Genomic DNA, 15927 nt, shown 5'->3' on the forward strand with positions numbered 1-15927 from the left:
TTTTTAGGATATTCTCTTTACTGTGAGCGGTGCTAATTATTTTATATATGCACAGACAGAGACCACTTATATCAGTGTTAGCAACATGTCCACTACTATATCGTGTGATCGTATAATATTTTGTGATTTATTCTAATAATCATTAAGTAAAACAAACAAAACTAAGTAACCACCATATATATATGGCATATCACCTGTTAAAAACCAAGTTACTCAAATATCGAATGGTTTGTACTCACTTGGCTCGAATGTCGCCCATGAGTATTTCGTAGGGCGTCAGCTCGTATTCGATGGGAGTGCGCTCGTGGTTGCTCTTCTTCAGCCGCACTCCCCGACGCAGTTCGTCGATCACCTGCACCCAGAAGCGTGCCTGTGGATTCGGGAAGGTGTGGTTAATCAATAGAGATCCAATACTAGATAGCAGCGACGGATCGCTGGAGATGTGGGACACGACAAACATAGAAACAGGCAGTCCACAAACAAACAAACAAACAAACAAAATGGAGAACATGCAATGAAACCATGGACCTACTTGCAGTGCCCTCCACAGCTGCAGTTCGTGCTTGAGACAGGAAGAAAAACAAGCAGACAGAGTGGTGAGAGGTGCATTTCACTTTTGCAATTATTTTTATTTAATTAGCCAATAATTTAGACTCCCGCTGCGAGGGGACCGATCCAATCCATCGGCATGACAAGTTAACTGTGCGTATGAGTAATGAGCGTTGAACGCTGCGCGATGGCAGGAAGACTATTTAGCACACAATGGGGCCTGATATGTAACAGTGATCCGCAATTTCACTTTCCATTCGCCATCGCCTTCCTGTACGCTGCCAATTGGTGGCCATGCATCTTGAGACACCTCATTAAACATGCAAAACGGCCGAGGAAGGTGGAGCGCATCTAGGGTCCGATTTCAGCTGAAGGCATCAATGGCAGCACATGTTTTGACACCATGTTGCACATATATGTACAAACGATTAAGATGCCGCGCCACGCTTCGACTTCGCTCACCGCAGCAGCATTAGACACAGCAGCTGCCACATTAACTTGCAGCAGCAACATCAGGCCAACTTTGAGAGCATATTGAGCAGCTTCCGCAAAAGTTGGGATGTATCTGCAGTTGCTTTTGAAATACTTTGGCCCATGTGCGTACAACATTGGTATCGTCTGGATCGAAAATTAGCATACGTAATCATCATCATCATCGAAGGCAGCTAGGCGAGACACAGACGCGATGTCTGCCAAAAAGAGAGATTTCCTCGGAAAACCGTTTTCCCCTCCCAGCAAAACACGTTCAAAGCCAACGCGAAAAATAGTAATAAAAAAGAACCAGCTAGATTTCCGCAATTCCAGCATTATAATGCCTAAACAAAAACAATGTAAATTCAGTCAAAAAGTGTTTTAACAATCAGTTGACTGTGTGACATTCTGAAGGCTGTTGTCTTCCCAGAAAACACGATAAAACGCTGACTAAAGACACACTTCTTGCACTTTTTTTGGCAGTAGCTAAAAAACGAGTGCAAATAAAAGAAAAACACTCCCTATAAACAATAGACCAAACAGAGGTAGAGAACTCTTATCGGAGAAGTATAAAATGATAAGATGGCGTTTAATCAACGCTCTACAATGAACTCAAATTACGTTTCACAATACCAACAAAACAGAAGACACAAAATAAACACACTCGACTGTATTTGTTGCCAGGTCTTCATTTCGCATATGATATATGGTGTATGTCTGGCCAATTAATTGGCCAATTCCACGGCTGCACCCTATTTTTTAATCCCCGCCTTTCGGCACATGCAAATGCACGGTATAAAAATATTTATGGTCTATTTCACTATCTGGTTGTGTTTTTTGTACTCCAGTATAGGCAAATAATGAATAAATTATGTCGTCTATTTCGCACGCAAAGGTTTCTTATTTTTGCGATTTTTATTCCTCGGACGATTCCTACATTTAATGAAGCCTACATTTACTTTCTTGGATCCAATAATTTATATTATTTTATAATGATTACTGCCCTAAACTTCTGATAAATTTCTTTAGTGCGGCTCTCTTGACGATTCAAAACACAGAAACAAAACAAGAGAGAACGCTATAGTCGAGTTCCCCGACTATCTGATACCCGTTACTCAGCTAGTGGAAGTGCAAAGGAGAGTTTTTGGCGGTTTGTGGGCGTTAGAGTGGGCGTGGCAAAAAGTTTTTTGGGAAATCGATAAAAATTTACAAGACTAATACAATAATGAAAAAATATCAAAACATTTTTCAAAAGTGTGGGCGTGGCAGTTTTTGGCGGTTTGTGGGCGTTATAGTGGGCGTGGCAAAAAGTTTTTTGGCAAATCGATAGAAATTTACAAGACTAATACAAAAATGAAAAAATATCAAAACCTTTTTCAAAAGTGTGAGCGTGGCAGTTTTAGGCGGTTTGTGGGCGTTAGAGTGGGCGTGGCAACATGAATCGACAAACTTGCGCTGCGTCTAAGTCCCTGGAGTCTGTATGCTTAATCTCAACTTTCTAGCTTTTGTAGTTCCTGAGATCTCGACGTTCATACGGACGGACAGACAGACGGACAGACAGACGGACGGACAGACGGACATGGCCAGATCGACTCGGCTACTGATCCTGATCAAGAATATATATACTTTATATGGTCGGAAACGCTTCCTTCTGCCTGTTACATACTTTTCAACAAATCTAGTATACCCTTTTACTCTACGAGTAACGGGTATAATTATTAAATTGAGCAATTAGAAGTTCATATAAATAAAGTAATTTCTGAATTTGTTGGTGATAATAATTTGGGCCAACTAATTGGCAACTGAAATACTTGCTATATTTTCCGACCGATCATAGCTTTTTATTTTAAATCAATATGGTTTATAATCATGGCTAAAATATGGATAGTTTACCTGAAGAAGATTTTCCGAAGTAGGCAAAAAGTGTGCAATCTTAAGCCATTGGAAACGAAAGAACCACCTACTCAGCATATTCTCATCCTTTTCAACTTTTGGGGGCAAACTTTGCCACCTATTCTTTGAAAGGCTTGGGTTTCCATCTGATTGAACAAATCAAACACACCTCGAACGGTAAAGACAACTATAGTATAACTTTTCACACCACAAAAAGTCAACAAGAAGCAGAAACAAAACAAGAGTGAATTTTGGCTTGCGTGCCTGGCCAATTTGCGTGTGTGTCTCAATGAGTTTGAGAGGTTGTATGACTGCGATATAGCGGTATCGGACCGATGTGATGATGGCAAACTCCTGTGATGGCCTCGACACATTCGGCAAAGGTCACACCGAACGCCTAAATATATAGATGATATATGCGTCCATTATAATAGCTCACGATATCCCATAGTACATACACAAATGGAGCGGCGTTGAACTCATTAGGATGATGGCCAAAATGGAGGCGACCACCGCGGGCCAATTATTGAAATTAAAAGTGAGTTTTATTTGGCAATGCCTGAAATAGTTATAGTTCACTTTTTATTCCAGCCCAGAGCGGAAAACCCCGCCACAAATGCTCGTGATCTGTGCGATAATGATTATGATGATGATGGCTCATGGCATATGTTTTCGTTCGAAGAGGTGCGCCAAACAAATCGTGAGTCGCTATCGCCACTGTAGGCCATTAGTGGAGCACCATTACATAACCTAGCTATACTTAGGTATGGTATGGTATGGTATGGTATGGTATGGTATGGTATGGTATGGTATGGTATCTTGGTGTTTAAGGGGACGGCACTCTTGAAGAATCTTACCCAGTCGTTGAAGCCCAGCTTTGCCAGTTCTTGTTGCGTGGTGGCCGATGTTTCCGAGGCCTTGATCAGTTTCTCGGCACCTGCTTATTTAGATTATTAATTAGTTAGCAGGTTGCTTCTATATTGTGACAGTAGTAGCACTTACCATTGTTCAGGACCTGCTGCAGAAATACTCGGAGCTCTATGGTCTCCGTCACGAGGGCTCTGCAGACAGCTCTATAGTGATTCTCTGGCAGGGTGGTTTTTATGTGATTTCTGCAGGTCTATTAGAGGATAATAAAATGAATAAAGAAAATAAAGGCACTAATAACAACTTCAAATGAGGTGAGGAATAACAAACCAATCCAAGAACCCCTTATTCAGTGATAATCAGGTTTTCAAACTTATCCGTGTGCCACACGACTATAGCCTATGTATTTATATATCACATTAAGCTGCAGTATATTTTTTTGATTTATTTTCTGAGCGTCCATAAAAGCTACATTTTTTCATAATAAATTCTTGGAACAATTCGAAAGACTACTATTATCTGCGGATTTCCCGCATGCATACGTTCTGCGTACCAAAAGCTTATTACGTTTCACGCCTTCGGCAATTTCCTTTCACTTATTATGATAATCATATCGCGAGTATCGACCAACTCAATTCCTCCAAACAAATCTTATCTAAGACGAGAAGCACAGACATTGGAGAAAAGCAAATTTATCAGTATCAGTTGCGGATACTTTTCCACTTAACGGTGGAGTGCTAGAAAAGTCAGGCAGGTGGAAAAAGATCAGGGATCCACTCACTGTGCACTGTTGCCTGACAGCAATGTGTCAATTCCATAAAGTGGCTCATTAGAGAAGAACCACCCAGCTCCGCCCCTTCGCAGAGCACTCAACCAGAACCGAAGATACCGGCTCAATCAGCAACGGTGTGAGGTTCATCACACGCCCCACTGCCAAATCGGGGATCCTCGAGTGGGTCTCGAATGGATCTCCGGCGGACCGAATGGGACGGCAGATGATGCGCTGGTTGCCGGAGAACGCGGAAGCATTCCCCAAGCGCAATCAACTGCGGCAGGTAGGCGGTTTCAGATTCAGATTCAGATTTCTGATTTACAGATCTGCGGCTGATTTCCTACGATTACGAAAGCGTTTGGTTTTATGGTTATTTCGGTTATTTAATATCGAAGCAATCGAGCTGCAATTGAAATTGTTTTCCAGTCGGTCGCTCGACCGAGCATCAAAAGCTAGGTATCTCACTAGAACCCGGACTAAATCGGCATGTTTGCGGTTAGCCGCGATACAGATACGCGCACAACAAGTATCTGCCAGCCAGTTACTTTGATTTCTGCACAGAAAGAAAAATGGTCGCATTGATATTGAGAAGTGGAGATCTTGATCTTATGTTTCACTAGCGATCATAAAATAAAGTGCGATTGAAATGTAACGAGATAAATAGCAGATGAACCCGGATCCCTAATAAATAATAATATATTTATTTTGTTATTTTCGTAGACTTTTCGTGTAGACTGCGCACACTAATTTGCAGCGTTTGGATTGTGCATTTTTTCTGTGCTTTGGTTAACTGTAACGTGAGCCAAACAAGTTTTCCCACCGATGAATATCGATGCATTGGCTCAATGTATACGAGTATTTATATTTATGCCAGAGCTGGCAAATAGAGCGAATGCGCGCCTGGTCAAAAGGTCAAGTCTTGGCGCACCCCCGAAAGACTCTGACTCACCCTTGGCTCGGAGTTCGATTTGCATTGGATTGTTTTGGTTTGGGCGCCTTGTTTTTGGCACATCATGCCACGACCCGATTGCAAATGTCAGATACGATCGACTCGAATTGGAAACCCACCTCGATTATGTGCTCTAGTTCTTTGGTATCGTTGCGCTCCTCCTCGGTCTCGTCGTCCCAGCGCTTGTCGCCCTCGTCGATGCCCTCGTCAATGCAATCATCGTCTGCCTCTGCAATGAACAAGATCCAATCAGCTCTATAAGGTTTGAATATAGAGTTTATTGTATTATAATTATTTTTGTTAAATTTATCACAAAGAATACGTGATTCATGGCACGCCGCCTCACTTAACCTTCATCTTGTTTTCGCTCGTGGAGCTCGATAAACGGGGCTTTCCGTTGCAGAAGGTTCCTGCTCAAATATGATTAACTGACCTCCGATTGGGGAACTTTAATACGAGATTCAATTGCTCCTCTAAGCTACATGGCATTTACATGAGTCACAAAGAAAACGAGCACAACACGATCACAAAGAAAATAATGTCAAACACGAATGTTCTCTTATCTCAAATAATTTACGCTGGACTAGTAACACACTTGATGATCATCCATGGCGTTAGGGTTTTAAAGGACAAACCTATCACTGCTGAGAATCTATACTCACCATCTGCCGTCATAAAGTTGAACAGATTCTCTAGCTCCTGTGACACTTGGCACTCTTCGTCCTCCGGCAGATTGTAATCCAAAGCGGTGTAGACGATTTCCGCCAGTTCGCTGATAATCTGCAATAACATTAAACGGACAAATATTAAATATAATAATTACAGGGCTATGAAAAAATGGCATGCATTGCCGAAAGCAAACTGCAGTTGAAGCTGGGGCCGAAGGTTAGGGCCGATGAGCCATAAAAAATTGTGCAGCGTGTAATGAGTTAACCCCCCGAAGCCCTGAAGTCTGCGAGTTGGGGACTCTGTGTGCCTTGTTCAGACAGCAGTTCATTAAACTGACACTCTAATTGGAGTTTGAAGTTGACGGAGCTTCGTTGGAAAGCAGAAAATACATATATATATGTATGTGTATATATTTATATGTAATCAGTGTTCGGGAAGTTGTAGAGTTCAGGTGCAGCAACAAGCAGCGCCAACTTCAAACAGCCAAGTGCAGTGTCAGCTGTTGTTTCACTTTCACTTTGGCGTTGGCGAAATCACTTGCCGAAAAAGCTACAAGGTGTTAAAACATCCAAACATCCGAACCGAAGAAGCCAAAGCCGTTAAATAATAATTCGGTGGCGTTATTTTAAGCCCAGCCAGTGAACCCGTCTTCATTGCCAGCCCAATCTTAATCTCAATCTCGATCCGCATCCAAATCTGCGCGTGGGTTGCCGCCGCGGCTCCGCCCACACACTTAATGCACATTATGGCACATTTTCTCAGCCACGTTCACATGGATTTGTTTTTATCGTGGAAATTAAATGATAAAACATTGTGACAGCTGTGCAGTGGATGCATTGCCGAGTGGCATTTCCACCCGGGGGCCTGCACCACTGAAGAGGTTGACAACAAATGTCAGCTAAACGCTTCCAGCGTTTTTTGCACCTCCGTAGAGTATGAGACCCTTACATCATTTGCCGAAGAATTGCATCTGCAGTTGTTGCACCTCAGCAATTTCAGTTGCAGGCGCTGAAGGTTGAGAGACATAATTAATGGGAAAATTATGGAAGAGGTGGAAGTCAAGTGAGCGCAAATGGGAGACGGTAATACTATAATATGTAGTGGTGAAAAACAAATCCAAAAACAACATTAAACCAGAAGATGCTATATTTTCATATAAATGTTTGAGATGCAATGAACAATTTTAATGGCTGAGAACATAAATGATTTATTTTACTGAATTTATGACTGTGGAAATTCGTATTCTTTTAGAAGTTCATCAGAAAAAAAACTTATTAAAAACAAGAAAGAACGCTATAGTCGAGTTCCCCGACTATCTGATACCCGTTACTCAGCTAGTGGAAGTGCGAAGGATAGTCTCACTGACAGTTTTTGGCGGCTTGTAGGCTTTAGAGTGGGCGTGGCAAAAAGTTTTTTGGAAAATCTATAGAAATTTACAAGTCTAATACAAAAATGAAAAAATATCAAAACCTTTTTCTTGGGCGTGGCAGTTTTGGGCGGTTTGTGGGCGTTAGAGTGGGCGTGGCAAAAAGTTGTTCGGCAAATCGATAGAAATTTACAAGACTAAAATTAAAAAATATCAAAACCTTTTTCAAAAGTGTGGGCGTGGCAGTTTTGGGCGGTTTGTGGGCGTTAGAGTGGGCATGGCAAAAAGTTGTGGCAAATCGATAGAAATTTACAAGACTAATACAAAAATGAAAAAATATGAAAACCTTTTTCAAAAGTGTGGACGTGGCAGTTAAAGGCGGTTTGTGGGCGTGGCAACATGAATCGACAAACTTGCGCTGCGTCTATGTCCCTGGAGTCTGTATGCTTAATCTCAACTTTCTAGCTTTTGTAGTTCCTGAGACCTCGACGTTCATGCGGACGGACAGGCGGACGGACAGACGGACATGGCCAGATCGTCTCGGCTATTGATCCTGATCAAGAATATATATACTTTATATGGTCGGAAACGCTTCCTTCTGCATGTTACATACTTTTAAACGAATCTAGTATACCCTTTTACTCTACGAGTAACGGGTATAATTACAGAAGTTGGCATCATCAGGCTGAGAGATGGCGAGGTCTTCTTATAATTATCATACCCAGCAATTAAGAGTATAATGACAGCCTATATAGGTACAAATCAGGCGACTTTTAAGCAGGAACCATTGGCTTGTGAATTTTCCCATGCAATTAGCAGTTAGAACAGAACTGGGAATATCTTTGGATTCGAAATGTGCATTGTGGATGGTAAACTGTAATGAGGCAAAGTGTAATATGCCAAAGGCAACTAACTTTATGGCTATTTCTTTACCCCACTTTGCATATACTTCCATCAAGTCTAAATAAGTGAGACTGTCTTTGTCGAGGGTGCGCCTGTTCCCAATCCGCCAATTCTCAGCGAAAAACGAAAACTAAAAGAAACTGCTCGCCGAACTCGGGCTAATATCAAAGTTGAAACCACGGACATGCAATGCGGCAATTATATAGTAAGCCAGTTGCCAAAGTTCCATTTCGGTTTTCGGCGAACAAAGGGTCTCCACATCCACTCCACCTCCCATCGTTGTCAATCTTGTCAGTTTAACCTTTAGCCTGACCTCCACGCCGAGGATTAACTATACTGGCTGTTGGTTCTCATCGGCTACTGCCTCTGGCTTTCCCCTTTTTTGGGGCAGTTTGCACATAAGCAGGAGCTGCTGAGTCAGGCGACACTAATAGTAGGAGGGGAAGTAGTAGGGCTGTCTGGTGAGGTGTGAATATTTGGATGTACTTTGGGGCGCAGCTGTAATTGCCGACTGTCCATTCGAGTGCAAAATACACTAGCTTTTGTTATGAAAATAAATTAAGAAAAGGTAAAACAAATTATCAAAGTCTATGAAAGTCTGGACTCTTTTGGAAGTAACATTCAAAGTAATAGAACTTATTCTTATAGATACATCTAAAAGCCATGTTTTAGCAGGAAAATAGTTACTAGGATTTCTAACAGTTCTAATATTTCTAGAGCCATAACTAGTTTTCTCAGAGAAGAAACTTTAGTTGCGAGTCGCGGAGTAAAACTTGATGTATTTATGTGCGGGCCTCTTGCAATCCTCCATTATGACTACCCATTGTCTCCTAAGCATCTGGGGGAATCATAAACTCCTTGTCTGGTCATCTGCCTCCACTCTTTGCTCGCGGCCAGCCTCTCCGGTCTTGAGTCTACGATCTCCTACTGTTTTCTGTGATCTACCCACTTGACTTGACCATTTCCTAGAGGCTGCCGTCGTCTTTTTTCTGTCACTATCAGGATTCACATTTTATGCAATTGTTTCCATAGAAAGAATGGCGTGTATAAATACGTATATATAAAGAGGAATATAGTATATATAGGCAAACGACAATCGGCAGCCGGCGCACAAGCAGCTCTCCACTTGGCCACTTCTCCAGGCTATCTGGTCAGTCGTGATCAATGTTGGCAGCAGCAACTCCAACATTGCAGCAGCAACTGCATCAGCAACAGCGGCAAAAAATGCGACGCCAATGTAAAGCAGCATAAAACGGTCGGAACTCTTTTTTCGTTTTTCTAGGAGGGAATGGGGGGTCTCAACAACGTTGACAAGGCGACGCTCGCGACAAAGATTAAAATCTCTAGGGAACAGAGCTCACAAAAACAAGAATAAGTAAAATAAATAAAAAAGCGCGGAGAGACAATGAGAACTGGAAATATTTTTGTAAATTACAATGCAATTTTGTGCCACGCACACAAAAGGCTCGGTTTTTGCCTCTTGTTCTTCTATTTTTGTTTGCTAAGCCCGGTCAACTGTTTCGGGCCCATTAAGCACTTTACATTCGATGTGGCAAGATCAAAGTGGCTAAAATTTATGGCCGCAGATACTGAGATACCCGGGACCAACTGCCTGCTCTCGACCAAGACCCAGTACGGCCCACAGACTAGTGGGTTGAAGGAAACCAAACCACATCTCGGCCGGCTGGAAGCAGGTTATACAATTTTAGATTTTCCAGTTTCTCTGCCAGGCATCCAAGATGGATGACAGGGGCGACAGGTGGGCAGGGGGCATGGGGCACGGGGGCACGGGGGCTGGGGATCATTTGTGATAAGGAGATGGCAGGGGAGGCCAATGAGTATGCATGTTTGACCCAAATTCAAGACAAGAGTCGAACAGCCAAGAGAGAATTATGAATATGAGCGGTACACAGGCGGAAACGTTGGGGTTCCTGGTCACTGGAAACATATCTCTAGCAGCAAAGCAGCAAAGCAGCAAAGCTGCCATTAATATGAATTTATTTCATTTTGCAAAGCCATGATCTGTTATTCATTTAGTTACATTAACTAAAGGCATTTCATAAACTCATAAGCCAATATATACTACAATATATACTTTTTACGGTGCACCACACAAGCCGCATATCATCTAATAATTGCGTTCACAGCTTGCTGATAAGGTGTCGTCAGCACACCTAAACAAGCAGGGGAAAGTGAACGGGAATGAGAATCTAAATAAATGTGAATGCGAATGCGAATGTATGTGAATATGAGCGAGGACTTAAGTGCGAATGAGTGCGGCTCGGCATTTGTAACTGTCTTGAAATAATATTTGCACATTTTACCAAGACCGCCTGCAATTAGCAGTGGAAATGATTATCAGGCAGGTGGTTCCCCGCCCTCTTACCTTTCCCCTTTCGCCTACCCCATTTTTGAGGTGCATGTTGCCTTGTGGATTTCAGGTGAGTCTGCTTTTGTCGTTTTCTTGTCTTTGTTGCCAGCGACTCGTTTGCCTCGCAAACTTTTGTTTGTTTCGGCATAGACCTGCGAACTGGGTTAATTTTCTATATGTACATATATATACATACATACAAATCTATGTACAATATATAACTATGCTGGTGCTACGATTATAGTTGATGTTCATGTAGAAAACGGTAATTCACACGATTCGCAACGTCTAAAATTGTGAATAACAATAATTTCCCATTATTTTCTTTCTTTGTTGATACCATAAATACATATACCACTGGCTCTTGGCCTGAAAATCGGTCGCAAGAGGCAAGTATGCGATCTGTTGAGAACTGATAAGGCAATTATGGAGTTGAGAATGTAGGGCACAGCGAGAGATACCGGGAAGCCCAGTTGCAAGACCAACTGGCATAATATGACTCATTGAATTATTACTATTATTTTTGTTAATGTTCGGTCGCAGTCAAAGGCCCAATTTTTCTCAGTGGACCATTCTGGAGATTAGAGCCATTTGCTCATCGCCGTCGTTTGCTCATGTATCCATGGGAACCTATTTCGCCAATTCCGCAGTTTACCCAACCCATCCATCAATATCGAATGCCTCAATCAAAACGCTTAATGCAGTTCCGGTAAGTTCTCTGGTCCCAACATCGGAGAACCGACCACCTAGAGAAGCCTTCTCGGGCACACAGCCAGACAGAGCCTCTTTTAAAGACAGGCTTAGAATGAGAGATCGGAGATTGCGATCAAAGCCCTACAGCAACCAATGAGCAGCAATAACCAGCAGATCGGCCGCCAATATCAAAAACTGAAACCCAAGATCCCAGCGTCACAACAGACCGACAGACCGACAGACAACGCATCGATAATAATCGATAAACGAGTTTTCGGATTTTGGGGAGCGAGGTGGGGCGTAATCCCTAACAGCATTATAACGGAACCCGAAACAAAACGCTAATTGTACTCGCCTCTAGAACATGACTGGAATCGAAGAATTGCCAAGGGGCCATAGCCTACAAAACGGCATATATCAATATTTGGGCATCTGCGGATCGGGATCGGTTCGGCATGGGGGAACGGTACGAGGGGGAAACCAGAGGGGGTGGTGATCATACTGGTACTGATGGCGAGGATGAGATAGCACAAAACGCTGGCGTTTAATTGGGTAATTGGCTCAAGTACCGTACGTATTACCACCGGCGGACCAAAACAGAAATTGAAATACGCGCACATGACTGCAGAACTCAGTCGAACCGCTCTGAACTGAACTGCCCCTCGATATCAAAAGACCACGAACACGTCGCAAAAAATATACGCCCGAAATTGGTCATAAAAACGGGCTTTACATCTTTATAATATTGCTGTTATCTTCGACATAAAACATGAAAAATGGTAACAACGAAATCATGAGCCGCAAAAGCATAGAAACTCACATATATACAGATTGGAGGTGAATAGGGCTAGACTAGAAAATAAGTTGATAGGCACTTTAGTTTCAATATATATAATATATGTGCTCTCAAGTTTTATTTATTTCGCCCTGTGTAGCGGTCATAGCCACCACTACACCCCTAATGCCACAAAATTGCAAGTGTGCCTATGAATCGAGTCTGGCCAAGAGAAGTCGGAGCTGGCAAATAGAATAGAATGGCTAGTGCCGGGACCAACTCGTGACTGGCAACCAGTTGCCAGAGGTTTCCCATGACGGGCTCCAAACTGGACGCCAGCAGCAACTCCTCTATGTGCAGGCAGGTCCCAAAAAATTAGAAAGATACATATATATACTTATACGCTGCACGTACATATCCGTGTATGTATGTTGGAAAAGTAACTGTTACTCTCCCAAGCGAACCAGCAACTTGTTCGGCGTCTTCTTTCCATTTTGCATTATAAAAGATGTTGGCGAATTCCTGATACTCATCGTTTAGAAAAATGTATCTAAATTGACATTGCCCTATTATAATCTGTAGACCACCACAGATACTATTTGCTTAATTTCTTAATAACATTTGATAAGTTTATTAAAGAAAACGTAATTGCAACTTTAGAAATATTCAAGAGATTGCGTTTAAAAGCTAAAGAAATAACGCTTAACGTTTAAATAGCCCACCCATTCCTACCACCCAAAAAGACAAAGGGTATCAAATAAAGACTGGTTCGCTTTTGGAGTGTTGTTTTGGGGGTCTTGAAGTGGCAGAGCAATTGAACAAGTGAGTGCCTGGCATTGGTGTGTATCTGTGGCCCAAACCCGTGGCCTGGACCCCAACTGCATCTCGTCTTTGGGGGCTGCTGGGCCGGCCCATTGAAGTGATGTTTTAATGAGTCCTTTATCACGTCCATGTGCCACGAACTGGCAGCCCCAGGAATGGGCTTCAATGGGTTGGGTTTCGTCCAGCGAGAGCCACGAATTATGGCTTCATTCCCACATAGAAATCCCAAGTGCAACGACTTGGACGTTGGCATTTATTCTAATTTCGAGTGTGGCCGCTACTTGAGGGCCTCCTTGTGGATTTTCGGATCTTGAATTGTTCTTTGTTTGCCTAACGGTCATCGAAGAGCAGGAGGGGGAGCGGCCTCGGGCGTCAAATATTGACATGCATTCAATTCAAATGCTAAGTGTTTATTTAGGCGCTCAAAAGGTTGAAGTCTGTAGAATATGCAGTTTAAAAAATAATGGGAAATAAGATGTAATATGGCTTCGACATACAAAAGTTCTACTATCAACTTTTGTGACGAAAAGCTATTTTACAATCCTATTAAATCCGACTATTGCTCTTAGCCGAAAAGTGCATTTTTTATTGTCAAACAAATTTTGAACGGAGAATCGGATATTAACAGATTTTCTTCATCATAAACGTTACATACCGGCGGCTAAATAGTTTTCTTAATTCGAGCAACGTTTGGCATGTAGATGAATAAGCAAAAGTAAGACAGACAGAGGAACGAACATGGGAAGATCAATTCAGATAGTGATCCTGGATCAAGAATATACATATGTATCTAGAATACATACTGCACCAGGAATCTGGCAGACTCCTTTAATCTTCGAGAAACGGGTGAGGAATATTATTAATATTAATATCAATTCTACTGGCAGAATATGTGGATAATAATTTTTAAAACTGCCTGATTAAACAATTGATTTCATACTCAATATATTTAAGGCCTTAACTTCATTAGTAAAGAGCTTATTTCAACTTCGAATTTTGCTCAGTGTATTTATGTTAAAGGTATGTGCAAAAGCACGGCGGTGCATGCAATTACAGACAGTCGTGAATACAATTGCTCCATAGAATCAGCTCCAAAGACAATCCCGTAGCACCAGCTCCGCCGAGCCATGAAGTTTTGCCTCTTGGCTGCCTCTCAAACTTTTCCTCCGTATCCCATATATACCATTTCCAATTCCACTCCCTTTTCGGCCATCATTTTCATCCGCAGGCCCGAGAAGGTTTAGTTGATCGACACTTTTATGTTGACGTCGTGCGCGCGTTGTCATCGTCATCAACATGGTCATCATCCCCATCCCGTGTGATCCTCATACAATTCCCATACCCGTTCTCTTGGCAGTTCTGGTGCTGTGCCTGCTCCATTGATTGATTCCCTAGAACAATGGGCCATGGAGCGATGCGTCTGCGCCGTCACCAAGGCGAGCAGGCAGCAGGAGTCGAGTGTCACAGTGGGACCAAGTATTTGGTTTGCTGGAGAAATTTGGTGAGAACTCAGAATAGGTTTGAATGCAAAGAAAACAAAGTATGCAAATGAATCCATTGCAAATGCAGAAGTGGTCTTATTGAACATATGAAAGTGTACTACAAGTACCATTTTATTATTTTGGATGTTCGAATTGGGTTATCTATTATGTTTGCAATAACAATAGATTCATTCCCCGAATTAACTGTATTTCCTTTGGCTTTGGACACTGAAAGTGTAAGCATCGACCCACTGCGCCGTTTTTCGCCTATTATAAATGCGTGCCTATAGCAGCCAGTCAAATCCAGAGTCGAGGGGTAGCCGGAGTCAGAGAACCAGAGCAAAAACCAGAGAACCAGACGAAGCATAAAGCAAACGGCGAGGCACTCAACCAAGTCGCCATCCAGAGGCGACTCATTGTTTTTGGAGCTGGCCAACGGCAGCAGAAGCACCAGCAGCAGCCCAAGTTGCAAGTGGAAGTGGCAGCAACTGTTGCTCGTTGCTGGTGCTGTGTTGCTGCTGATGTTGTTGCTACCGGAGCATACGGCATACGAATATATCGGGACGAGCTGAACCCATAAAAGTACGGGCGGGCCAGTTAAATGGAACAGGTAGGCCAGCTGTTCACGCTCTGAAAAAGCGATGACTTATTTCGTTAAATTTTTCAAAGCAATTCGAGAAAGAGTTTTGAGGCGGAAAGGAACGAAACCTGAGAGCCCTATTTTATGCATAATATTTACAGTAAATAATTTGCACGCCTTTGGGGGCTAATATTAGGTCGGAGTAATCATAAAGCCTTCATCTCGCACCGCAGTTTGCATTGGTAATTGCTCATCGCACGGCATTGACTTCACTGCGAAAATATTTATCCCAATCGATGTCCAGGTTGTCCAGGTTAACTGACTTTCCGACCAATTTTGAATGAAATTGAAGTCAGCTGCGCATTAAATTACACTGGCCTACGGTGTGTCACCCGATATCTATGATATTTGGGCCACGGCTTCTGCACATCGTGTGGTTATCTATTTTGGAGATACGAAAACTCTTTGCACGAGACTGTTAGCCCTGACAGCCGAAAACGGTTTCATAACCAAATAATTGTTTGTTTGGTGTAATGAATTTATATTTTAGGCGGGAGAATACGCTATGGAGGTGGAAAACAAGGTACCGAGCTGAAAAGCAAAGGTTTTAAGACACATGTAAAGTATATTTCTCAACCTGGCGCCATTAAAGGGAATTAGATTGTGGGATGCTTAGTCACCAGATATCAACAGCCTTGGGTGGTATAGTAAAATTCAGTAATCTAGTGTTTGACCAGAACTACACTTAATTGTATCACGTGAAGGT

General features: G+C 42.4%; 1 protein-coding gene across 4 annotated transcripts in view; it reads right to left on the minus strand.

Annotated features, from left to right (window-relative positions):
• LOC122615223 (protein spire) overlaps positions 1-15927 on the minus strand; it is a 38853-nt gene that overhangs the window by 8942 nt on the left and 13984 nt on the right. For 3 of the 4 annotated variants that reach the window (XM_043790177.1, XM_043790179.1, XM_043790180.1), the window contains 5 exons: positions 6164-6281; positions 5621-5730; positions 3916-4033; positions 3771-3853; positions 240-370 (listed from right to left, as the gene is read on the minus strand). In XM_043790177.1, coding sequence (XP_043646112.1) covers positions 240-370; positions 3771-3853; positions 3916-4033; positions 5621-5730; positions 6164-6281 — 560 coding nt within the window. The remainder of the gene's footprint in view (positions 1-239; positions 371-3770; positions 3854-3915; positions 4034-5620; positions 5731-6163; positions 6282-15927) is intronic. The other variant, XM_043790178.1, reaches the window with a different exon arrangement.

This window comes from Drosophila teissieri, chromosome 2R (assembly GCF_016746235.2).
Source record: "Drosophila teissieri strain GT53w chromosome 2R, Prin_Dtei_1.1, whole genome shotgun sequence".
Lineage (NCBI taxonomy): Eukaryota > Metazoa > Arthropoda > Insecta > Diptera > Drosophilidae > Drosophila > Drosophila teissieri.